At 41.7% G+C, this 26,168-nt stretch overlaps 1 protein-coding gene across 10 annotated transcripts in view; it reads right to left on the bottom strand.

The window, feature by feature from the left end:
* Positions 1–26,168, bottom strand: part of heph (polypyrimidine tract-binding protein 1 heph) — a 386,169-nt gene that overhangs the window by 195,449 nt on the left and 164,552 nt on the right. Inside the window, exon 1 of one of the 10 annotated variants that reach the window (XM_085490337.1) lies at positions 6,051–9,595. The exons of the other annotated variants lie outside the window; for them this stretch is intronic. Coding sequence (XP_085346463.1) covers positions 6,051–6,053 — 3 coding nt within the window. The 5' untranslated portion in view covers positions 6,054–9,595. Of the gene's footprint in view, positions 1–6,050; positions 9,596–26,168 lie in introns of those variants that run through there. 10 annotated transcript variants of the gene reach the window in all.

Here is a 26,168-nt window from a genome sequence, read left to right as displayed (position 1 = left end):
ATCGCTTGTCTCGCGAGCCTCGGGCCACGTCTTCAATACTGCATTACGATATCATCCCCTCTCTATCCTCGAGCGTATCTCCTTGCACTCTATCCTCGATCTTTCTCTCTTTCACAACTCCCATCCCCGGTTTCGTATATGACTTGCACTCGAAGGCTGAAGATGTGAGACGCATGATGGAAGACGATCCTCGAGAACGAGATCGAAAGTAGGCTCGCGATGTGCATAAAAGGGAGCGAAACGAGATTCGCGTTCTCTCTTTGAGAAGGGAAAAAGAGAGAGAGAGAGAAATGAAGATAGAGGCAGAAAGAACATAGGTGTTTCTTTTCGAGCGCTCTTATCCTCCGTCGTGGAAACTCTATTACGCGGATTTGGAACTCTATTTCGCGCGTCGCATTATGCAGATTGCTCGAGTCGATCCGCGTGTAAGCTCTCGTTACTTACGGATTTTAATTACGCCTCGTGAGCTTATCGAAAAGCTGCCTCTCGGCGAGGTATTATTATGCTTTATCGGTTAGTCTGTAACACGTGACGAAAACGCGGCGAGCTAAGTGTCATAAACGCCTTAAAAAACACACGCAACTGAATTGAACGTAAAGTAATATGAAAACATTTGAGCCATATCTCGAAACATTAATTTAGCAACATTTATAAAAGCTGAGATCTTAAAAACGTTTAGCTGTAGAATAATTTTATTATGATGATGTGAATATAATTGAACGCAATATCGTGGATAATTTCAAAAATAACTTTACTCTGTGCAAATTGTGAGCGAAAAATTAAATTTCATATGAAACACTTAGAATTACATGTAGAAAATTTTATTAAAAAAAATATATTACTTCTCCCCTGTGTTTTCATATCTATTAAAAATGAACTTTTAATTATTTATATATTATTATTTCCAATAATGCACAAAAAAATGAAAGTCTATTTCAATTTATAAAATATTAAAATAATAACCACCTAGAATTAATATAGAATTATTAGGTTCACAAACATATCGAGATGATCCTTAGCTCATTCGATTTAAATTTTTGTTTCCGTCAAATGCCAGACGTCCAACGAACGAAGAATTTTTACTTACGTAATTTTCGACAAATTATCAAAATGAGTGATTGGCGCGTCGGATAATTTAGCCTCGTCCGAGTCGCTCCTTTCGTAATTTTCACCCTGTCGCGAGCTTTTTTATTCGGCTTCCGCAAGAATACGACCCGACACGTAGAATGTCGCCGATAAAATCGTGTCGCGCGAGGCGGACAAGCGCCTCGTTGCTTTGTCGGCTCGTAAAGAAGAGGATCGGTGTGTCGATGGCGAAATCCAGCGCACATCGAACTGCGACTCGAGATCGGGCGCGACCCCCGCTCGTAAAATCCGAATTCGACGGATGCGAGCGAGCAGACTCGGACACATACGACCCAGGTATTTACGACGTAAGCACTCTCGTATTACAATAATCTTAATGCATCGTGAGATTGTTATCGTGTCTATTTGCTAAATAAAATTCAGAAACTCGCATTAAATCTGTAACTTATATATAGAGAGAATAAACTTGAATATATATAAACTTATATCAAATTTAAATTGTATAATTGAGCAATAATAATTCCGAAAAGGAGCGAAAAACAAAATTAAAAAATAATGGTAAAATAAATATGTATGTGGATATTTGTCATATGTAGGTCAAATCATGTTTGTAAAATTTTCAAGCGCTTCAATCATATAAAGATTCAAATTGCTTCGATTTATCTGAAAATAGAAGTTTTGAAAATGTCTTTGAAAATTTGAAAAGAGTCTCGAATGTCTAGAGAATCTGTCCTTATACAATACGTTAATATCTGAAACATTTAAGATTAAAAAAAAATTACTTACTGCATGTATATTTGCAAAAATAAAATCCTACTTAAATTTGCATTGCTCATTATACCTATTTATTTTTTTATTAATTACATATTCTGTTTGAAAAAGATTCTTAATAATATTCGATGTGTGTTCTGTTAGTCTATCGCTAACTTAGAAGTTTATACGTAGGCTTTTGCTCCGCCTATACAAACGTTTATAGTGGAATTGGGCAAGATCTCAACTAATCAAGAAAGCGTTATCGAGCGAGTAGTTCTGTGAAACACGGTCATGCAGCATACTCTCGAATATCCGAAGAGATGAGTAACATGCTCGAGCGAGGGTTATGTGACGGTCGGTCAATGTGGTCTAGCAACACAAGCGGCGGTTCTTCGCTACAATTTAACTTGGCACGCGGAGAAGCTGTTGGACGCGAGTTTCACTGATGAATATACCACGACAGAGTTTACCGAGCTTATGTGCTCATGTGCGGCTACAACGTTAGCGCGCCGCACATTATGTCACGTATGACGTCAGTCTAATTATGTATACTCAAAACGTGAGAGACAAAATTATCCGCTCTCCGTCATTACAACGCCCGTGCATACGTGTGTAATATTTTCGCGCTTTAATACGCCAACGGGAGAGAAAGGTATATAAATTCCGCCCACTTAAAAACGAAAATAATATCGCAGGTACTCGCGTTTCAAAATACGTGGGAATGCACGGATTCCAAAAATAAGTTGTCTCGCGCACACGTGGGAAGAAAAGAATTCAAGTCTCTTTTTTCTTATTTTTCAAATTCAATTCAATTTTTCAAATTGCTTGTTTTTTTTTCTACTTTTTTCGACTCGCTGAGAATAACGAGCACAGGGGGTGGAATTGAGACTAAAATCCCAAGTGTCTGGAAGAAAAATTTCAATTTCTCCCCATAGCTATAAGGGAGACGGCAGAGAGAAAGATAGGATGTTCGCACCAGTCGCGGAATACGGTGTATCGGATTTGGTGATGGCGGGTTGATGCACACGTCACACTTGGTGAACGCGCGTAGGAAGACAGACAGGAAGAGACGTCGAGGAGTGTGAGGGATGAGAGACGGAAAGCAGGGAAACGGGGGAGGAGAACGCACGGAGTCACGTGGAAACGATTCTCTCGTCCGAGAGTTTTACGTCCATTTTCATTTCGCGACGCGTCGCCAGCTTTTCACCCGGCCAAAGTTGCTCGCGAATTTGCCGACCGAATACTAGCGAGTGATTAAACGGGACGATCGTGATACACGGTATGAAGGGAAGAGAGGCGAAAGGATTACGTACGTGTGGGAAAAGACCGGTGGTTTCGGGCTCGCTCAAAAGCGACTACGACGTCCGATAATTATCTCCCGCGGCGACGCTCCGTTTTGATTAACAGCGGCGTTTTCGCTTAGCGCGACGTTACCTTATTCAATTCGCGAATATGGCCTCTTAAGTGTCTATACGATTACGTTAAACGCGTGAGAAAAATGAGGAAATGAAAACGAGAAACGTACAAACATTCGTATCACGAGGCGACATCAATTTGCCGGATGATAAATTGCGTAGCCATCTTCCTGCCTTTTTATCTGCTTTAAGCGCGAATAAAATAAAATCATAGCGAAAGCGAAATTAAAATATGCTCTTATTTCTCTAGTGTTTTCGACTAATTGCGAGTTCAATAATATAATGAGATGTATATGTATTCGCAATTTGTTCTACTCAAAACTTATTGTATAAAATTCGATTATAAATGAATATACCGAATGCCGAAGGATGTTTCGAAAGATAAATTCGGAAGACGATATTTCGCCCCTTTCCGAATAAAATTTAATCGGATCTCTCCGATTTATGCGTTTACATCTATGCGTGACATTTCTCACGTAATACGCGCGTTACATTATAATCGCAGAGTGCGAGAAATATTGCGATAACGAGCAAAAAAGCAACGTCAAAGTGAGATTTCCATCGAGTCGCACTCTTTCCACTTCCTCTCCATCTATACGCGCCTTATCATCCGTCCTTTCCGTCGTTTTGTTGACGTTTCCTGCGATTCGACGAAAGTCGTGGATATACTCTGTTGCGGAGGACAGAATGACCCATTTTATCGAAGACGTAAATACGAAAGAGGCGGCCTACTAAACGGAGACTCCGCATATCGTTACGAAATGAGTCTCGCGCGTCGCTCGGTTCTTCATAAACGCTCGAACGAGGCACTTAACGTAATTACTTTACCTGGCGAGATGCGAAAGCAATCGTCATCGAGAAACCGTGCCGGCGGCTACTTGAACGATCGTAATGTCAATACGAATTTCTCGACGTTGCTAATTATTTTGATGGAGATATTTTTTTCAGAGATACAAATGCTGCAAATTATTTTTATATATACACTATTATATGTATAATACGTATTGCATACCGATCGTCAACACGGTTTTGGAGATCAAACATAAACTTGTTCGGGCAAATATTAAAATTGCAAGAAAATCGTATGACATTTGCAAACGGCTGCATAAACATGTTACGAACGAGCGTATTATAAGCATTAGTCGATGTTTGGAAGGAGAATATTCAATAATATAATTCTATTGATGAAGTTTAAATTTAGAACTCGCGATAAAACGTAGATCGATGTATTTATCAAGAGGAGCGAAATTCTCTCCCGCCGCAATGTCGACCGATTCTTTTTGCAAGAGAAGAGATATGAGCGACGTCTCGACGGGTTTAAACGTCGTAAAATCGCGACTCTCTCACGCAAATCCGAGGAGTACGTAAATCTTTCCGGTGCATTCGAACGACGCCGTCAAGAAGGCGTAACGACCGTTCTTGGCAACTTCTCTCGAGCGCGACGTAAAGCTCCATTCATAGGAAGCGCGAACTGCGGAATATTCAGTGAAATTCCTAGTTCGATTCCACAGCTCGAGTCGATTGATTTTTAATTCACTCTCCCGCGGCGAATAACAAACCTTTCTCGCCAGCGAAATTAGAACGCTCCGATAAATCGCACGATTATCGAATTAGATACCTTTTTTTTGGACCCGAACTATAGGTATGCATCTCGGCGGAATCTAGCGGCACGTAGATGGTTCGAGATAGATCCTGGTACCTAAAGCAAACTTTCCCATCCGATACGCCTCGTCTTGACTCTTACACCGCGAGTTCCGCGCTCCAACAACTGCGGCTCGAGATTACACGTGCGCCAATTAAACGTGCACAGAGAGAGAGAGAGAGAGAGAGAGAGAGAGATATCGGTTACATCTTGCCGGCAGCGATAATGTGATTCTTTCGCTACGTGCTCGGGCACGAGGGTAGAAATGAAACGACAGGAGAACGAAGAAGAAACGCGAAAATTAGTCGTTGAACGACGACGAACGATCATCCGGGTGGAAAGGATGGGTAGATTTGTTCTGGATTCTCGCGATCGCGGGATGTCACGTCGCGATGCGGGACACCCTCCTCTCGACACCTGTCGATCGAAGGATTAAAGAGGATGCGACCCCGTAGACGCGATCCGGGATTTAAAGCGCATCCCTCTTCCCGCTTTTCCTCTCGTCCTCGTCCCGCGTTTACCGAGCGACGAAGAGAGAGATAGCGTGAATTCGTGTACCTGGGTTTTCGGTGAGGATACTCTCTCCTTCTTCTTGTTTACACGGCAAACGTAGGAAGTAATTCATCGTGGCTCGTCGCGACTAAATCCATTCCTGATTCACCGCCTTCTCCATCCTACACCCGAGAGAGTATTACTCGTGCCCTCGTAGGAAGCACCCTCGTTACTTGGCTGGCGGAGGGTTCGTTACCTCGAGGAACCCCCGTGAGAGCTTTGTCTTCGGTGACACGCGGAGTACGTGGATATTCGGGATTCCCGTCGGGTGTAGAGCGCCATTGTCAAGATTATTGCGAATATATGTATAACGCTTGAGATGCGAACGATTCTCGCGCGAGATCGTAATAATTGCACCGAGATAAATTACAAATTCAACGATCGATATCATTTCAATTATAGATATTTTACGGCCAATCTTCACGGGTTGAACCCTAAGAGGAGCAACGTCCTCTCTCGTTTACACTCATACTTCGGAGAAGCGTGTTCAGCGGACGAGGTCAAATCGACGAGGAATAATGATAATGATGAAAAAATAGACCAACCTTGAGTGGAGCGTGTGTTCCTCGTGGCAACGATTAAGCGAAGAAAGGTAGACTCACCATAGTGTCTTTGATATGATCAACCGGTTGCAGCAGAACCGCCGTAGTGCCGAGGGTCCTGTGATGCTGCTGCTGTTGCTGTTGTTGCTGCTGATGTTGCTGCTGCTGCTGCTGATGGTGGTGCTGGTGATGATGGGGGTTGCAGTTAGCAACGATGTTGCAAGAGCAAGTGCAGGCGAGATTGCAGGCCTGCTGGGTACCGAAGAGATGTCCTACCAGCCCCGGGGTGATCGCTGCTGCCGCCGGATTGTTGATGCCGTTTAACAGGGGCGGGGGCAGGGGCACCGCACCACCCGGGACGAACGGGTACGAATGAAAATACGTGGTGATGGGGGAAATACGTGCCTCGTCAGCGCCGACGACCGTCTCGGCGAGCCAGGACTTGCCCGGGGATGCAGGATGCAGGAGGAGATTGCGATTCGCCGCCGCGAACGAGTGTTGCAGGCCCCAGAGGGTCCGCGCGCGTTCCTGTGCGTTCCAGCAGGCACGTTCCAGCGACACGGCCTGGCAGCGAGCAGTTTCCGTTTTGCACGAGCGACTCCACTCGAACGAGGGCCACCACAGCTTGAACGAGTAGTATCCTCCCTTGTCCTCTCCCCTTGACCGGTCCCCCCCGTTCAGGGACGCTCGTCTTCCACGTGTCTCTCTTATTTTCGTAGTTGTTTCCACCGCGTCTCGACGTCCCTTCTCCCTTTTTTGGGACAGGACGCTCGACCGACCCGGTTTTGGTTTCTCTCCTGCGACTTGGCTTTCGCCGACAGAGCAACGAAGAGAGAGAGAGAGAGCGATCGATAATAGCCTCTTTGACTCGCGCGAAAGATCGCGACAGGACTTTGGGATCGAACAGACTCGACTCGACTCTACTTTTTTATTTTTTTTTACGAGCTATACACACATACACACGTAAACACGTACACACGCGCTACTCTTATGAATATCGGATACAATTAAGTGGTTCAAGCGCTATCTACACGTGCGAGATCGAGACAGAGATCCTTAAGTGAGTGATGTATATGCGAGAATTTTATTTTCTAGGAGATGCGGCGAACGCGTACGTCGCGTACGGGATGATTGTCAATGTGTTGTCGTGTATGTATCTGCTATGTGTAGGTGTATGTGAGCGAGTGGAGGGGTGAAAAACAGTTACAACCACGCGTTATCCGCGCGGGAAGAGGGCGAGTGGTGACGGACAGAAAGAGAGGGGAAGAATTTCACGCGTGCGGATTAAATATGTACTTAGAGTGCGGAAGAGGCGCGAGAGAAAGAGAAAGAGAGAGAGAGAGAGAGAGAAACAAGCTCGTCTCCCGCCTCGCGCGATTCTCTTGCTCGTACGTGTAATTGAAACGACGTAGGTATGCGAAAAATTTTTTTTCTTTTATAATTCCCTCCCTTATTTTCTTCTTCTTCTCCGTCTTACTAATTCGAATCGTTATCCTATCGAAAAGAAGGTGATACACCTCGAGATTACGCACTAAGAGAACTAGCTGAAAATGATTGTCACGAAGATTGACAGAGAGCAGTCCTATTGCCAGACCACAGGGAAAGAGATCCTCTCGAGTTCGTCCTTTTATCCTCTAATTGGCATTAATTCTTTCTACCGTTATCTTTTCCTCGCGTTATCTTTTCCTGCCGAATCACGCGTCGACGACTCTCACGGCGCGTTAATTGGATATGTACGAGAGTTGTATACGTACAAACGTATGTATATAAGTGTAAATATATATATATATATATATATATGTGTATGTATATATATATATATATATCGATTGTGTATATATAATATATAGATATTGATATAGAGCGTGTACACACGTAGAATCGGTACAGAGGCTGGAGATCACATAAAGACACGAAAGTCGATCGCTCGCGACCTCTTATTTCGCAATAGACACGTACATTACTCTGCTCTGACCGAGAAAAAATTCGCAGATGCTTCCCCTCTCTTTCCCTCGATATGTCCTAATCCACTACAGTTACAATTGATTGTCTTGACGCGATTCTCTTTGTTCCTCGACGGTCACCTACGACGGCAGATGACGCGATATATTGTTTATTAAACTCTTTTTTTCCTCTATATACTCTTACTCTTAACTTTAAATCTAATAACTTAACGAGACGCGCTTTACACACATACGTACCTAGAAAAAAAAAAGAGCCGAAACTCTCCCTCCTATTACTCGATCTCTCTAAAGTCCCGCGCGAGGTTACTCTCGATAATTTAACGTCCGAACGATTATATCATTTAGAAATGATTTAATTAACGGTACTCTTAATCGCCTGGGCGAAAACCATCTCTCTTTTCGCCGCTTTCTTCCTCCCTTCTTTCTCGATCGCTCTTACTCAAGACTTGAAAGAAGAATCTTTCAAGGTCGCGTGGTCGGTCTCGCGATTTCTTTTTTCTCTTTTTTTTTCAAAGATATATGTATTCGTCTAACATCGACGTCTCGATTATCACGGGAATGGGGGGGACTTCTCTCTCGTGGAATGTCAATTCGTCGAGATTTTTCGCAACGGTCTCTCATTCATATCGCTTGACATTTTCCTTCCAGCAGCAATCGGACGGTGATCGAAAGGAAGCCGGGGGAGCCGATCAACAGTCCCTTTGCGAAGTATCAGCCCAGTTTGTCGGATTTTGCCAGTTCGACGTGTGTGTGTCACGAAAACGAATCAACAACGACGACAATGATGATGACGAACTACGACGATGATGAGGACGACGACGATGACCTTGAACCGCTCGCAGTCCAGTCCGGCAAAGCTGTCTCGCTCTCCAACGATAACCGGTAGCTCGCGCTCGGCACACACAGACACACACACACACACGGACTCAAAGAGAAGAGACAATAGGACGCGCAGTCAGAGGGCTGCTTTTATGCATGCGTACCCGGCATACAAAGAGGGTGAGAGAAAGAGAGACAGACAGAGAGACAGAGTACGAGAGCGAGAAAACGAGGTAGCGTTAAGCGTGGTACTGGAAACGTTGTTGATCACGTGGTCTTGCTGGCGCGTTACTTCTTCGCCTTCTCTCTTCTTCGCGTTGCGTTTCTCAAGTCGTCGCGAGCAGACAGAGACGGCGACGTGGATCGAAGGTTGACGTCTGTTTCGTATACGCGCGCGTGTCCCGCCGGTTCGAGACGGAAGAAGGTTTCAAACGAAAGCCAAGGAACTCGAGTATATTCGCGCGAAGGGAAAAAAAGCGGGCAAGGTCCGACGATGTGGCTGGCGACGTGTGTGTCTGTCTGTGTGTGCGTATGTCGTACGAGCGCTTATGTTGCGGGTCTCGCGCTTGTGGGTGGCGTTATACAGCGTATGCGTGTATATGTGTCGGTATTAAACTGTGAAGGAATAGGTGTGGAAGAGGAGACAGACGTGGCAGAGGCGAAGGAAGAGAAGAAGGAAAGAAAAAAAAGGAGGAAGAGAGTGTGTGTGAGTGTGTATGTGTGTGTGTGTGTTCGTGAAAGAGAGAGAGTGTAACTCGGAGGCGGAACGATTAAAGTGCGTCCTACTCGATCGCCTAGCTTGACACAACTGAGGAGCGTCTCTCTCGCGCGGCGCCGCGAAAGCTTCCGCGCCGCCACCGCCGCCGCCACCACCATCGCCGCCGCCGCCGCCGCCGCCGCCACCGCCACTATCGCCGCCGCCGCCGTCACCGCTGCTGCTGTTGCTGCTGCTGCCGCCGCTTCCACCGTTGCTGCGGCCGCAGAGTTGGATTACAGCGTATACGCGCCTTTCTCGACCCCCACCGTGCAAACGGTGACGTGGAACCAATGGGGTGCAAGAATATACCGAGAGAACGCGAACTCGCACGAGTTCCGTCGAGTCTGCGCAGCGGAAGCGGAGGTAACGGCGGCGGCAAAGTCCTCGCGAGTCTCCTCTTCCCCTTCTTCTCTCTCTCTCTCTCTCTCTTTGTCCGACCTGTTCCTCCCTTGTCGCCTTCTCCACGCCTTCATCGGAGAACTACCACCTTCCTCTCGCGCGAGCCCTTCCGACATCCCCGACACGCTGCCCCCGGCCGATTCCGCCACGCGCGGACGCGTCCATCTGAGAGGCGCCACCGCGATCCCGAAACCGCTCTCTTAAGCTTTCCGCCCCCGCCGTCGCGAAACAGGCCTCCCCCGAGCTGGGAGGACGCGAAGGAGGAGGAAAGAGCTTGTATTTATTATGCGCCAGAACGGATCCTAGGTCTTCCGTGCGAGCGAGCCAAGATTCTACTTGGTTTCTCTCCGTGAGAGACCACCTGCTATACGTTAGGAAGATTTAAGAAGATGCAGTGCCCGAGCGATTTCAGATACATCGCATTAACACACACCTCGCTGAAGTTCAAATTTCGATCGTTAGCCACTTTTAAAGGAACATGTGAATTTGTTTATTATAATACAAGATGATATATATATATACATTAGTAATCCTCGTGTTGAAATTCTCCTGCACCGATATATATATATAAAATTATCAAAAACCCGATATGATTTCAATCATCATATTAATCAGCGGTCGCAGATAAATTCTCAAATAATGTTATACATCGTGATTAAATATGTATATTCCCCTATAAAACCAAACGTATCAAGATATCACAATTAACGCGGTGAAAATCGGCTTAACGTTTCATCTAATCGCCCGTTTTCATTCGCACCGAATGATCTGGATTTTCGAATCACTCGAAACAGATATTTCGAAATCGATGCAGCAGACGGAAACGACGTTCTCGGCGAGTCCTATATACTCGGCGAAAGGTAATTAGCATAATAGCCGGAGTTTAAGGTTCAAGCATCAGCGAACCCGTTTCTTTTAACGCGCACCGTCATAGCTACAACCTACCGGGCGCTTAACGATAGCGCTCCCCGGGAAAAGTACACTGAAGAAGTTCAATGGATGGCGATAAAGCACCGACGTCGCAAATGGTTGCCTCCACTCGCAGTCCGGCCCGTTATAGCAATAGGCCCGCGCCCGCTAAAACAACCGAAACTTTCGCGTAGCGAGCATCCGCGAGTCGAGCGGATGAAAAAGTTTCAGAGACAAATAACGGAGGAGAACGCGTAAACAGAAGTCTCGTGAGTGCATCCGCGAGAATGGGTCGGGAACGGGTATTGAGAAGGGGCTGATTCTCAAGTCGGCGAAGAAAGAGGAAGATATATAAGTGTGAAAAGAGAGAGAGAGAGAGGGTCGCGCATTGCCATTCGTTCGACGAGCGCTCTTCTTCAGCGGGAGTTCGGAGTGTTTGTTCGACGCGGAGATTACTGTTTTCGCGAAGAGAGAGAGATGGAAAGTAAGAAAAGGGAAGACGGAGAGAATCGGAGAAAGACAAAAGGAGAGAAAGGGATTCGAGCATAATCACCTCCTCCCCGTCATCTCGACGTCCTTGAGGTCAGAACGACGGAAGAACCGCCTACCGTGAAGAGGTTCGATGGATTCTTCGGGGCCGATTGTTCGATCGACGAATTCGCAGGCCAGGATCGATACTCGCGTGTAAACGATTTGGCAGAATCGGTCGCGTTTACGAGGATGCTTCACTACTAACCGTCTGGTAACATGATTGTCGAACAAGGTTGTAACTATCGAGAGAGATTGGGCTAAATCGAAGAAACGAGTAGATTAAAGAGGAGAGAGAAACTTGTCAACGTTTATAAAAAAAAAAATCATCAGTCGCTTTCTCGAGCGAAAAATATATACCTTATTACTCTTGATTCAATCAGAAAATGTTAACACGCTCATGATTATTTAAACGTGTAACAACGAAATTTATGTTTAATATACCGGCGGGAGAAATTCTTCCGGGATATTCCATTACATCGGATATGCTTTCGTTTAAAAAAATAGTCGGTGACGTCAACGGAACGCCATTATAAAGACTAAAAAATGGAGTGTTTGTAAATGCTTGCAACATTCAGAAAGGACTCTTTGTCCTCTCTTCGCGGCGCCGGAGTATCAAGCTTGTCATGTAAAATTATGTAAAAACGCACTGTTATGTAAAAACATATAGCAAATTGGCAAATATTTGCAGATTTCAAATTAGAAGTCGTACCTCTCTCGAGCGCACTCGTCGCAGGGGAAGGTTTATTTCAGCGATTTTTAATAAACCCCACCCACCCTTCTCTCTCTCTCTCTTTCTCTCTCTACAATACCACTGTTTTCTATCTACACGTTATATTTTTAAATGTCATTCCGTTTAAACTCTTTCGTATTTAAAATACCTATCGTCAAATACAGAAACTGAAACGTTATAAAATACAAAGCGCGGTGAAACAATGAAACAAAAATAAAGCATTTTAGATAGAGAGTTTCCAACTATTTGCCATAGTTTCATTTAAAAAAACCGCAATACGCCGTAGGCTTATGATAAATGACGAAAAATTTAGTAATCATTCTTTAATTTCGCGCGTGCGAGTGTGTGCGCGAGAAAGAGAGAGAGAGAGAGAGTAGGTGATTCCCATTTTGTCGGGAAATTTTCGACGATCGCGATGAACGAAATCTTCCAAAAACAGAGTCGTCAAGCGACGCGACAGAATGTCGCGCGCAATTTTCGGCAAGTTTACCCGGATTAATTTCACTTTGATCCTTGCCCGACTAAAACCACGCATCACACAATCGCTTTAACGTTCATTATCGGTCGTCCCCGCCGCGCGTTTTATACATATTTTTAATTACGTCAACGAAATTAAAGCCGCGCGGCTGAAAGACCGCCGCACCTCTTCTCCTTGTGGAAAGTTTAATTAACTTACTAAAAGCTTTGTGTCCCAGAGAAAACGATGTCAAAGGAGCCGCGGCAGGCGCTTACCTGTAACAAAAATTATAATACGAGAGTTATATACACGGACGACGCTGAGTATTAATGCAATAATACGTATTGTTGATTCAAACAAACGTCAAAAGATTTCTATTCAGTGGTGAATAACACGTAATAATATATAGAGATAAAATTAATGAGGTCATCTGCTAAATTAAATCATTATCTGCTGTTTACCGCTAGATACTTTCTCGTACAATTAGCTTATTCATATTATTATGTGTAACAACAAATAATAGAGATATAGACAGATAATAATGTTGATATAAAAAAATATAGGGTAATATAGGATAATAACATGAGATAGAGAAACGGAATATACACATATGACATGTTTATTAATTAATATAATAACCCAACTTATATGCAATTATTATTTCTCATCAAATGAAATATATACACATGTGTTTATATAGAACTCGGAAATATATCGTATCTAATCATACAAATTAATTAGTTGGCATTCAATCTTTCCGTCATGTTGACGATAACTTTGCGCACATACTTGGGACTATTTTAATTATCCAAACTACACGAAAAGACGAAGAGAGAAACAAACGTATTTCTTAATTTACTTCGAGTATTACGTATGTAAGAATATATTTAGGAGAAACATATAGTATACATATACGATACATTATCTCGCAAACAATGCATCGTAAAGCGCATAACAAATATAATTAAAATGTACATCCTATATATAAATCAATTATACGTTATAAGGAATTATAAAAGGTATAACGTACGCTTGTTTATAAATATTAATATACATAAAGCGTTATGTATTTCCATATTTTTCCATACATTATTATAAAGCAAAGTTCTTCAGCTCCGAACTGTGCCAAGTTTAGCGTTTAAACTTCCGGTGGCCGTGAAGCTATAAAGCGGGAAAACCTAGCTCGTTCTCGGAACGTAGGCCGCGTATCGCGATGGGGACTGGGAATTGCTGCAAACCTGGCCTAATATAGCGCTAATAACGTCCTAATAACGCGCATCGAGGGAGTGAGTGCGAAAACGAAATCGCGGAGCTTTAGAACGATCGTTAATCCCGCCGTGCCGACGACTTAATACGCCAGGCAAACCGTTTCGCGCTCCTACCCTTTCGGGAGCCTTCGCGCCCTTCTCTAAGCCCCGGCGAAATTACTCGGGGAGTAAGCAGTATGCAGATCGCGAAATCGCGACGTACGTTAAGGATTAACCCGGAGAAACGCAAAGAGGATCCTCTCTCTCTCTCTCTCTCTCTCGTCGTCTGCGCGAAATCGGGAAGTCGAAAATCTCGAAATGCCGCGCGACAGCTGCGGCACTCGCCGTTTAATCTATTTGATGCCATCTCTCTCTTTCTCTCTCCGAGCACCCTTCAACTATTTCTGGAAACCGTCGAGAGCGAGTCTCCTCCGAGTTTAGCGACGAAGAATAACCCGACTCGCGGTATATGATCGTATTATCGCTTCTATTTAGACAGGTTTCGTGTGTGGAGAAAAAAGAAACGCTGAGAAATGGATTGTCTTTGGAGAGAAAATGCGTAAGGGTTTAATAACTTAGATTGTGTCGTTTTTGTGGCCCCGATAAATCTAGGGTATCAATAAAGAGAAAATAAGGTGAGTGTCGATAATTGAGACAGTAGAAATCATTATTACACGTTTACTCTACCCGAGCGATATTCCAGAATAATTCGATATCGAAAAATCACCTCGTCATCCGCGCATTCTCGAAGACCCGATTACAAAGAGTCGATTACGAGATCGATTTTCATAGACGCGCGCGATAAATCGCTTCCGATAATAATCCATTACGATTTCTCGCACTCCGGGCAATCTTTCCGTCAATCGTCCGCATTACTCGGCATCAATCATCCGCCGTAATTTCACGGGGAGAGAAAGGACAGCTGCCACGTAAACGAATTTGGCGCACCGTTTCGCGGATGACCGCAATAATGATTCGTCCAAACGAAATTATGCATCGTAGATTCCGGAACGATAACTCATATACTATAGCGTCCGGAATTATCGAACGCGTGGAGAAAAAAAGTCCGAACACCTTTTTCGCTCGCGGGCAACTTTTGCCCTTCCTTTCCCCAGGAGAATTCGCTGGTTTCGCTTTCGAAAAATATCCATTCGAATTATCTCCTTTCTCGCCGATCACATTTTCCTGCGCTGTAATCGACGAATCTGCCGAACGCGAAAAATCAACCGAGAAGAGAGAGAGAGAGAGAATCGACGAGTTTGCGGGATCGCGATTACACGATAGAAGCGTAATATAAAAATGAAAAAAGGCAAAACGAATTTTCACAAGTATATGAAATCCTTTCGCTCGCTTTATTAACAAAATGTCGTCTCTCGTCGCTTTGACCGAATATATTGAATAAAATCGCGCAGTTGATAGATAGATATAATCAAAAAATAGAACAGAAAATTTATACAATATAATATGTATCTTCCTCGCAGTCAAGATAACTTTAATAATACAATTCGCATCTTTTCTTTAAAGTTTGCTCGGATGTCAGTATCAGATAGCCAAACGAATTGATGCTCGTTAACGAATCCGCGATTCCGATATTAATCGAGCATTACGCGCCAGCTCTAGATCCACCGAATGCAAATTTGCAGATAGAGATTCGATATTCGCGCTAACGAGCGTCCGTCAGATAAACATTTCAATGCGACGACGGAAAAGCGATACGATGAGCAATAATGCGGCGGGCTCGTTAACCATAACACACGTAATCATATGCTTTCCCCAAAACGGACAATTCATCAACCGCCGTATCAAGGGGGTGGGTCTTGGTGTTTCGCGTGCAACGCGGGAGAGAATGGTGATATCTAAAATAAATATGTTGTTCGATATTAAATAGCGATCGCGAGAGCGTTTTACGCTTTGTCGAGAAAAGGCCGGCCCGAGATATTTTACACGCGACGGCGGCTCTAGTTAGCCGCCTAATCATCCCCCGACGATCAAAAACCAACGGTTTTCCGGCGGATTTCTCGACGGAACCGATTTTATCCGCCGGAAGTCACGCGATGCGGCGGAAAACTCTTACGGCACCGAATCGCTCTTTATCTCGTCGCGCGTAGCCACCCAACCCTTCGAGGGGGTCAGTCGTCACGGTTTCGCGATCGTGACAGGCAAGTTTTCACGATAGCACGAAAGATTAAAAGGAGCGACGATGACGGATGGTTCGTAATGACGTAAATGCAAAGATATTTGTGGATTCGCCGCAGTCCTTTGAAAGATGAAGATGTTAATATAAAGAAGGGTGAAAAATATATTAAGGTTTCTGCTCTTTAATTTGTATCTATAAGATCGCGTGAGTACACATCAAATGATTCTCGTAAGAAAATCTCTCTACGATCTTACAATATACGTATATAACTACTTTATAAAAGCTGAACGCTTTGAGAAATGATAATAACTGAAACTATTTTATTATCGTGATGTATGTATATTGTAAAAGCACTTTTACTCAATTTACCCTCTATTATTATTATGTATCATATGATGCATATACATTTTTGCTGGAAAATTTTTATTTAATTTGCAATTTTTATGTAATGAGAAGAGAACAGTTTATTAGAACGAGTATCGAGCGAATTTACATTAAAATGTTTTATAATCTCTCTATTATTTTACATGTGCAAAATACAAAGTAAAATATATGTATCATCCTTTTCAGTGAAACTTAAAATATTATAAGATTAATTCGGAATTATCATTTTCACATTAGATTATTTATCGAAATATGATATCTTTCAATTTTATCTTATTTTACAAAAGGTATTTTTCAAGAATCCTTCCCCCTAAGCTACTCGAATAAGCGCGTATCGCAAGAGTCAATCTCTCTTTTTTACATGAAAATTACTAGTTTAGAACTGAAAAAGTTACTTGCTTATCACTGTAATTTTTTTCCATTTGTTTGAAAGTGAAAATACGTATTAATGTAAAAATACATGTAAAATATAAGTAAAATTACTATTTTTATGCAAGTCATATGTAATTTTTTTTTACTTTATTATATAGAACTTTATATTATAAGTTACATCACTAACATTTCCTACTGTGTAATTACACGTTCAGTGAAATATTTTTAATCTTGAAAATATTTAAGAACATATTTCGTATGAAATTACATATAATCTATCTTCCATATGGGTCGGAAAAAACCTTATATACTTAATCATATAATTTTACAGAAATATTCTTTTCCAGTGTAGCTGCGGATTCGCGAAATCTGCCTAATTCCGACGTCGCGTCGGGGGTTTCCTGTGGATTTCAGTTACAGCCAGTGGGAAGCCAATAGTTAGGCTGTCGCGGGTAATAGGGGTTGATGCATGGCTCCCATGGCGCGGCTCGGTCCCTCTCGATCTGCCATTCTTCCGACCCTCCCCCCCCCCCCGTTCGACCATCGCCCCCTCGTCCACGCTATCCTTCTCGGATCCGCCGAATCCACCATTCCGCTCGTCTCGCGAGTCACTCTTTATTTATTTAGAGCCCCGAGCGACCGGCCATCCGCGGTCTGCACGAAGAGTACTTGGAGTTTCCGATGGGATTTAACCGCGCGGGGAAGAACGGAAGCAACGGGGATTCGAGCACGTATAGAGATAGAGAGAGAGAGAGACCCCTTGTTCGCGGTCGATCTTCACCGGTCGATTCTCCATTTCCGCCGGTTTCGTCTACGCGAGAGTTACCGTCGTCGCGATTTCCATTTCGGCCTCTTCTAGCTCCCAACAGGCCGATTATGTTCCTAGACACTCTCAGGTCCTTCTTACCTTTCCTATGCTTGCCCGATCGACTTATTGTTTCGAGAAGAAATTGCGAATCTCCACGTTGAGAAACATTTTAGAATATGGCTCTTTAAGTCTTTGACTTTGGAGAAATTATTGAAAGATCTTGGTCATCGAATGATTCAACTATTGTGTTAATCGATCGATTCGAAAAGAGTATCGGTAATAATCGGAAAAAATCGTCAGGCGAAATCGATATGACGACTTGTCGGCGTTTCCTAAAAATTTATCGCCGGGTTTACTTACATCCGGGCGCAAACGCGAGGACGTATATAGGAGAACGGAGAGAGAAGAAAGATACTTTAGCGGGAGATCCACAACGAGAGAAGTGAAAGCTCAGGACAGTCCGGTCCGGAGACGAAAATCCCTTTCGTCGATACCTCACCCCCGGAACCGAAGGATTAGCAAGGATCGAAAACTCGGGTGATTTGTAGCCGACGGGCAAATAGAATCCCGACACGACCAACAAGGTCTCCGCGCGACGCGGAGAAGAGAAAGAGCTTGTTTGCACGACTAAAGCAACGAAAAACATTTCTCGTGTATCGTTTGTTGGCCAAACAGCCAGATGCGAGAGACACACACGTCTCGTCGACGTGCTGCGCATCGTCTGCAATTAACTCTCCAATAGTGACATCCGTTTCGTTATCGATATTTATATACATCGTATATACATGCAATTATATATATAGGAACGATATATTTAATTCGACCCAAACTAGCCAAGAAATTTTTATTTTATTTCCACAACGTTTCGACGTTTCTGTTTTTGGTCCTTTTCAAGTGAAAAATTCCTTGATAAAAGCGCAGTTAGTTGACACTGTTGTCATGATTATTAAACAATATGATTATCCGAATTTTTTAAAAACTTTTGAAAGAACTTTTGAAAGAAAGTAACCGCATCTTATCGTTATGATGGATCGTCAAAAAACTATATATATAGGAACGATATATTTAATTCGACCCAAACTAGCCAAGAAATTTTTATTTTATTTCCACAACGTTTCGATCATCTGTTTTTGGTCCTTTTCAAGTGAAAAATTCCTTGATAAAAGCGCAGTTAGTTGACACTGTTGTCATGATTATTAAACAATATGATTATCCGAATTTTTTAAAAACTTTTGAAAGAAAGTAACCGCATCTTATCGTTATGATGGATCGTCAAAAAACTATATATATATAAAATCCATGCGATAAATATTTTCATCGTTACACAGATCGGAACAGCAGGATAAAATCGGGGGCGATTTAATTGAGAAAATTCATCGATTCGTCAACTTTTATCGGTCGCGAGAGCAAACACGAGGGCAAGGAGCGCTTCCGGATTAACAAGTTTCCATCAGTTCATTACCCTACCTACTCGGGTAAATAAATCATTGCCGCGAATTGCGTCGGCACCCTTCTATCCCTCCCACCTTCCGCGATCTTCGTCGTCTAGTTTCGACATCTTAGAGTTTACCTCCGGCGCAACGAGCCATGACTCTCGATTAAGATCTCGTTCGAGAGACCGAAATATATGTATATATATATATATATATACACATACACTTTCGCCCGTGTGTACACCTCGGCGCTTGTGTATACTCAGCCGAGTGTACGTAGCTCGTTTCTTGCTGACAATTGCGTCAGAATGCGAGACGAGGATCGTCATTACGTAACAGATGCGAGACGGCAGGATGAAGCCACTCTTATAAATTACGGTGGCGGATCGTCATCTAACAATTTCCCGGGTCTTCGACGAATTTCGACGATTACGAGCTTCTAGTTTGCGCCTCAATTTCACGACGGATTTCAATCTGCTCGCGCCGGAGATATTCCGTGCTTATAAAGTCATTAACTTCTTAAGTTCTCCTCTTACCTTAATTTTCTGGTCGTTGTCGACGGATCTTTTGATTCGACGACGTAAAAAAATTTAATTATTCCCTTCGTCGGTATTAAATTCGCTAAAGAAATGCGCGGAAACTTTTTGCACGACACAAGTTGTACTTGATAATGCGTGACGTAACTTTATTTTGTTCCTCGTCGCGAGCGACAAGGTTACGCGATAAGAATATCGCAGACACGCAGGCGTGTCATCATTTATTTTTTTATGCAACTGATAACTGATAATTTTCAAAGACACTCGCGATGAAAAAATGTCCGACGTGATGCGCATCAAAAGTATAATTCTAAAAATAAACCACAGCTTGCACCGCGAAGGATCCGCGCGAAGCTAGCAAAAATTCGCAGAATTCGACCGGATGAACCGCAAAGTGCGAAATGTCAAGAATTCATTTGGGAAGAGAAAGAAAAAGAAAAAGGAGGGGAAAGATTCCTAATCGATTTTCGACCTCATCGTCGAGACTCGAACATTAATCGGCTAAAAGACGGTACCTCCGTTTTTCCGTCTATTCGAGGTCTATTGAGCAGCATTTTTACTACATTCCATAAAAATTCTTGGTCTAATACCTCGAAAGGTCGAGATAAAATCAAGTAAGGAAAGAGCTGACGAAATACAGGAAGTGAAATAAAAGCAGGGACGGCAGCGCGTAACCTTGAGATCTAATAAACCCTAAGCTTATTAAATTCATGAAATAAAGATATAATAGGGCCTGTGAAAGCCGGGCAAAACGTAATCTTGTGCCCCCCCTCCTTCCTCCTTCCCTCCTCTGTCTCCCTTAGAATACACCGTCAAAATAAATGCGCGCATGTTAAAAGATTACTCTTTTTTGTCGTCCTTTAACGAATAGAGCAGTCCGCGCGAATAAAATTAATCGAATATCGAGAAAAAAATAGATAAAATTCGTTTAGGCAATCCAAGTTGAAAGGTCACCTTCCCGCAACTTCGATTAATTCTCGATCATCATGATTAAATGCGAGGTAAAACTTGCTAAACTACGCCGGCACCAATCAGCCGAACGTTAAACGGAAGTTTGATAACTCTCAGTTTTAATCGTAGTTTAATTTCTTCTTTACCCCAACTTTAGAATAAAAATTTATTTAGAAATCTGTGTGAACGCGCGGAATATTATTTCGACACTTAGCCGGAGGGAGCACGTGTCTTTCCAGCGTTTTGTTCTAGAGAGAACTAACTGGCTGCGATTTCTTCGTCCAAAGGACACATTTTCGGGAGTCTCCCTCAGACAGTAAACGCGTTTACTCGCGTGAACGCGCACAAGTCGACAGATGCTCTTTCAGATGAACGTATACGTACTTGGCGAAGTTCGAGGTCCTTCGCAGAGACGAAACACGTGATGCGAATCATCTGCAAGGATGAAATAATATTCTCACGCGCGAGAAATCCGTCAGAGTTTAGCCTTCGAAAAGAATTCTTACACGTCTCGTGCAAACGACGTTTTATTATTCATAAAAAAAAAATCATAAAGCGAAGCATTTCTCGAGTTATATCTATTAAAAAAAATTGTCATTATTTGCTTGTAATTAAAAGCAAGATTTAATAGTTTCTAGTTAAATGATAAAAGTGAAGATTACATAATGCATTTCTTTTTTCTTTTCCTCTGCAAAAGTTAAATGTCACGAAATGTCGTTTGAAAAAAAAAAGAACGAAAAAAAAGAGTCCACTCTCTACTGCTCGCGAACCGCTTTGAGATAGATAAGTCGCATTAGGCGAAACGTTTAAGCGCGGATCGATGCGAGATAGCGAACGTAATCTGTAAATGAACGAAGCAGCGACTTCCGGGGGCTCTAAGCAGCCGGGGCTGACTTTGATTAATCGCGCGAAAAGTCCGACTGCAAAGGTTCCGCGAATTACGTATCCGGTTCCAAATTGGCGTAATTCCTTCGAGCTACGTTCGACTTCCACCCGTTGGGGGTTTTCTTAGTTTTGTCGCATCCCCATTTATCCCCGATGCACATACGGAAGCATCAAGTTCTCTCCCCTTTAATCTTTTCGCGGACGTGCCAAGCGAAGCGTAGGATGGAGCACGAAGATTCGTCGCTTTGTGCTGCCATAAAAATGATAATAACCGATAACGCACTCGAAAAGTGCACCCGCACGTGAGATTTTATATATACGCAATACTTGATTTAATGTATTCCGTTTCTCTCTCTCTCTCTCTCTCTCTCTCTCTCTCTCTCTCTCTCTCTTCTGCGTCTCTCCCGAGTGTCTGACATTTCTTGGATTATTGTAATTGCATAATCTCATGCATACACGTGAATGTGGGATAAGCATCGAGAATGCAATCTATAATCGCAAATCAAAGCTGCAATGCCATGCAATGTAAATTGATCAAACGAACATGTGTGAAGAAAATATATGGCGAATAATTATTATACGAAACTGTTGATCCGCGATCAAATTGATGTTTTTATGAGATTCATCCAAGAATAAATGTAAATTAACGATGATTCGTATTCGTATTTTCACAGGAAAACTGGTAACTCCGCAAAAAAAAAAAAAATCGCTTTGAATAGCTTTCCAAACGATTCTTTTAAGCCGTTCCTGGTAGAAGCCACATAAAGGTGCACCAAACGAAAGCGATAAGATAAAGACTGCGAGAATGAGTGGCGCCGTTGAAAAGCAGACGTTATTTATAGATAATCTCTCTCGTGCAGCCATACTTAGCGATACGATCAAATAACACTCATATTGCATATGACAAACAGAGTAAATTGATATTCAATTACGATGTTATTAATTAAAAAATAATATTGCGACAGTTAAACTTGCGTGAAAAAAAAAACTATCCGGCAGAAATTTGAAACGTAAATCTGCAAAAGCACAAAACGTCATACATAGAGATTACAGTTACAAATTCAGAATATTTTCTCTGGTCGCTGTTACGTATTCAACAGTATCAAATTGCATATATCGTGCATAGGTGATGCTGACGTCATCCTACATGCACAATAGTATTAATAAAATGCGCAAAACACACGTGACTTCGTTTTTCACATCTTATCTAATAAAAAAAAATCCGGCGTAAGAAGTAGATCGATAACCTTTTAAACGTTGATATATATACCGCGTAATTCGATAAGCTACAACAAAACTCTTTACAGCCAACGTCTTGTAACGTTACAAGTACAACAAAGGAAACCCGATCGCACCGATCCGAGGAACAATAGAAATTTTACGAATAAGGAACTGACGTTCGAAACGCTGTCACGTTACGGAAAATGTGTAAAATATTTGTAAAAAAAAAAAAAAAAAAAAAAAAAAAAAAAAAAAAAAAAAAAAAAAAAAAAAAAAAAAATCAAAAGAGAAAACATTCGGCAAACTTTGCGCCGAGTACATACTTGCGTATTTTCGTTTTTCCTTTCCGGTCGAAAGCCCGATAAGCGGCCATCACCCACGGACAAGCGGAACCAGCAACACTCGACCACCCATGGACGCACTCGACAAACCCACATACGAGGAGAGGAGGAAAGAGAGAGGTACCACCAGCGCGCACGCAGGAGACGGGTCCACGTACAGTTCAATCGCACCCTTAATTAGCACACTCAATTAAACACACGAGCGCTCGGACCCGCAGAGGCTGCGTCGCGCGAGTTTTTACGTTTAAACTGCGTTAGAGGATCGAATTACGGACAATTATACGTTGGCTGAGGGAACTGTTTGTTTCGCGCAAACTGGATTAAAGAGAGGGCGAGAGAAGCAGCCCCGTAGAGGGGTAGCACGCGGGGGATGAGGAGAGAAGCAACATGTAAGAGAAGATAATTTGTGCGGCTTCTCTTTACAAGTATATATATATATATCCCGTAGCTCTCTGTCGACTTCTCTTTGGATACTATATATGTATCTTTATGTATAGCGCGCAGCTCTCTTCAACATTTTCTTCAAACGATGTCAGAAATATAAAGTCAAGAGATTCATCTTTGATAATATAATTTAAAGACATCTTGACACACATATGCTAAGAAAATTATTAATTCTAGACTGAATGTACGTATATTTTAATTTTTAATGTCTTTCATAAACTAAACTATTAGATTTTAAAACTTTAATCTCCATTTTATACATATAAAAGAGTGTGAAGATCATGAAATATAAACATTTAAAAGTAAATTCGCTTGATACTCATGCAAAAGTAAACTGCTCTCTCTTCTCATTACATTAAAGGAGATATGGACATTCGTGAGGAAAATTCAGATATTCCATGTAACGTTAAAATAATATTATATTTTTTGAAAGTAACTTTATACTTTGTGTGTGTGAATATAAAAATATAAAAGTATTATACAAAAATAAATAACACTTTAAAGATAAATTTTATACATCTCGTTTTTTCGCGAAAATTTTAAAAAATGTAAAAATCTCTTCCTCGTGACAAATGTCTCTCTATTTTACCTATATTAACATTAGATAAGAAGAAATCTAATTAAAAATTATTATCGCAAAATATTTATTACTGCATAATTAAAAATCTCATAAATGATAAAGTTGAATGAAATTCTTGGTATTATTCTAATAATTTATTATACTTTTCATCAAGCATCTCAATTTTATCTAACGACGGAGAGAGAGAAAATGTAGAATTTTTTAAAAATAAAATAAAATAAAACATTGTCTCTCGTAGTGCGCTTTTATGTTTGTGTGACGCATATTGGTTAAATATTGCGACGATAACACTGTGCAGAAACGCATATAGCATCGTCGCGCATTTACGCAGCTGGCTAGTCTCTTTTATACTTCTATATAGTTATGGACTTTATTGCTTCCCTCTCTGTCTTTTTGTCTCTGCCTCTCTCTCTCTCTCTCTCTCTTCGGAAACACGAGTGTGAAGAAGCATTATATGGTATAACGGAAGATAGCAGCACGTCTCGGGGCAATATGCGTTTTCAGATCCGACACGGAGCCGCACTAAAATCGTTACGAGGCCTCAACTTTCCATTTGCCACCGGCACGGATACTCCGATTTCGCTATATTTTCCAGGATTGTGCTGGAAAGCGTTTATCGAAAGGCCGCACACCGAGAGTTCGCTTCCGCCTTTATTGCACTTTAATAAATAGAATGGATTCCTTCCTTATTAGCGAGAAATAAAGCTCTTTCAGGCTAAATCGGGGAAAAAATATGTTTCCTACTTTCCACACGAGCGAGATCGTAAAAATAATTCCTATTATTCCCGGCTATCTAAAGATTAAGCATCCGTTTTGCATCGAGAAGAATTCTCATCATCAAACTCACACAGCTACAAACGAATTAAACTCTTCACAAAGCTCGTTTCGACGAGCAAATAAATGATCGAAGCACATTATAAAGCGATACATTGTATTTCCATTCTTGTCTATTTCCGGTGAAGATAGGGGGAAGAAGATTGGATTGTGCGACAACCTCTCATTGTCTATGAAGAAACTCCCGTCTATTTATATCGCCACTTGTCTCAAGTGTGCGTAGTGACGAAACACTGAACGTGTACGAAAAAGTCCGAACAATCAGGCTAAGAATTCACGAAACGTATCGGAAATCGGAATACTATTGTTTTATATACATTTATAAAATACGCGTCTCTAAGATAGATGCTCAAGATGTGCCGTTTCCCAGGAAATTTGAAGAAGTACACTCTCGAGGCTGCGAAAGGGCTGCGAATGATATTGTGGGCGCGAAAGAGGGACTTTAATTATTTCTCGCGTACGAAAGTTTTCGCCGACCGAGCAAGGAGCCGAGATTAATTGGATGCACCGCGGCGTTAATGTAATTAAAATTTGATTTACTTTTCGGTTCCTTGCTGTGCTCTTTGTGCAAATGGTGAGCAATAACGTACGTTCGAAGATTAAAGTAATTATAATAGAGAGCGACGCGAAACACACTATTCTCTCTATTTGTAATATGTCACGCAATAAGAGACTTTAATCTCTTTTGAGTTAACAAATAAATTTAATTACATCTTTTTTCGTCATTAAAAATGATACATATATCAATTTTATTCAATATCCCGATTTTGAATTTAATTAATATTTATTGACCAAAAAATGTTGTAGATTATATTAATTATATTTTCTCCATTATTCATTTTGCACATGCATCGCATATTCGTCACTGGATATATAATTTGAGTCCGTAACATGACATTTTAATAAAAATATTAATGCACACAAATATCATTTATATATTATACAATAATATGACAAGAGAACTGCAAATTTAACAGGATTATTTCCCATAAATACATTGTCTGCTTAATTAATTTTTTAAAAAGCATCGGCAGAAAAATATATATAACATTAACATTTGCTCCTTCTTAAATTACATCAGTTTTAAGTAATACACATTTAAAATTAATCGAATAAAAAAACTTTGCAAGCAATAATTTCACGATTTAAAGTTATTTTACCGAATATAAAAAAAACGTGTATCTAACTATATTGTAAATAAATCAGAACATAATTAAAGCATGGATTATAAAGTCATAATTAAAGTTAAGAACTAACGCGAACCGCGCGACCGGTAAATCCTCTTCAACGAATAAATTATCGATTTCTATCGGAATAAATTATCAGACTCTTAGAGACTCTTCTTAAAAGCTCGCGCGCGAAAACTTCCTTCTGTAAATATCGAATATTTTGTGAGACGAGTTTTATTTCATCTTCTTCTCCCTTATACACTTGAAAAC

Source organism: Nylanderia fulva, unplaced genomic scaffold (genome assembly GCF_048542155.1).
Source record: "Nylanderia fulva isolate GAGA-0341 unplaced genomic scaffold, ASM4854215v1 Scaffold1, whole genome shotgun sequence".
Taxonomy (NCBI): Eukaryota; Metazoa; Arthropoda; class Insecta; order Hymenoptera; family Formicidae; genus Nylanderia; species Nylanderia fulva.
The sequence above is the reverse complement of the archived record's forward strand: the minus strand, read 5'-3'. Positions and strand labels throughout refer to the sequence as shown.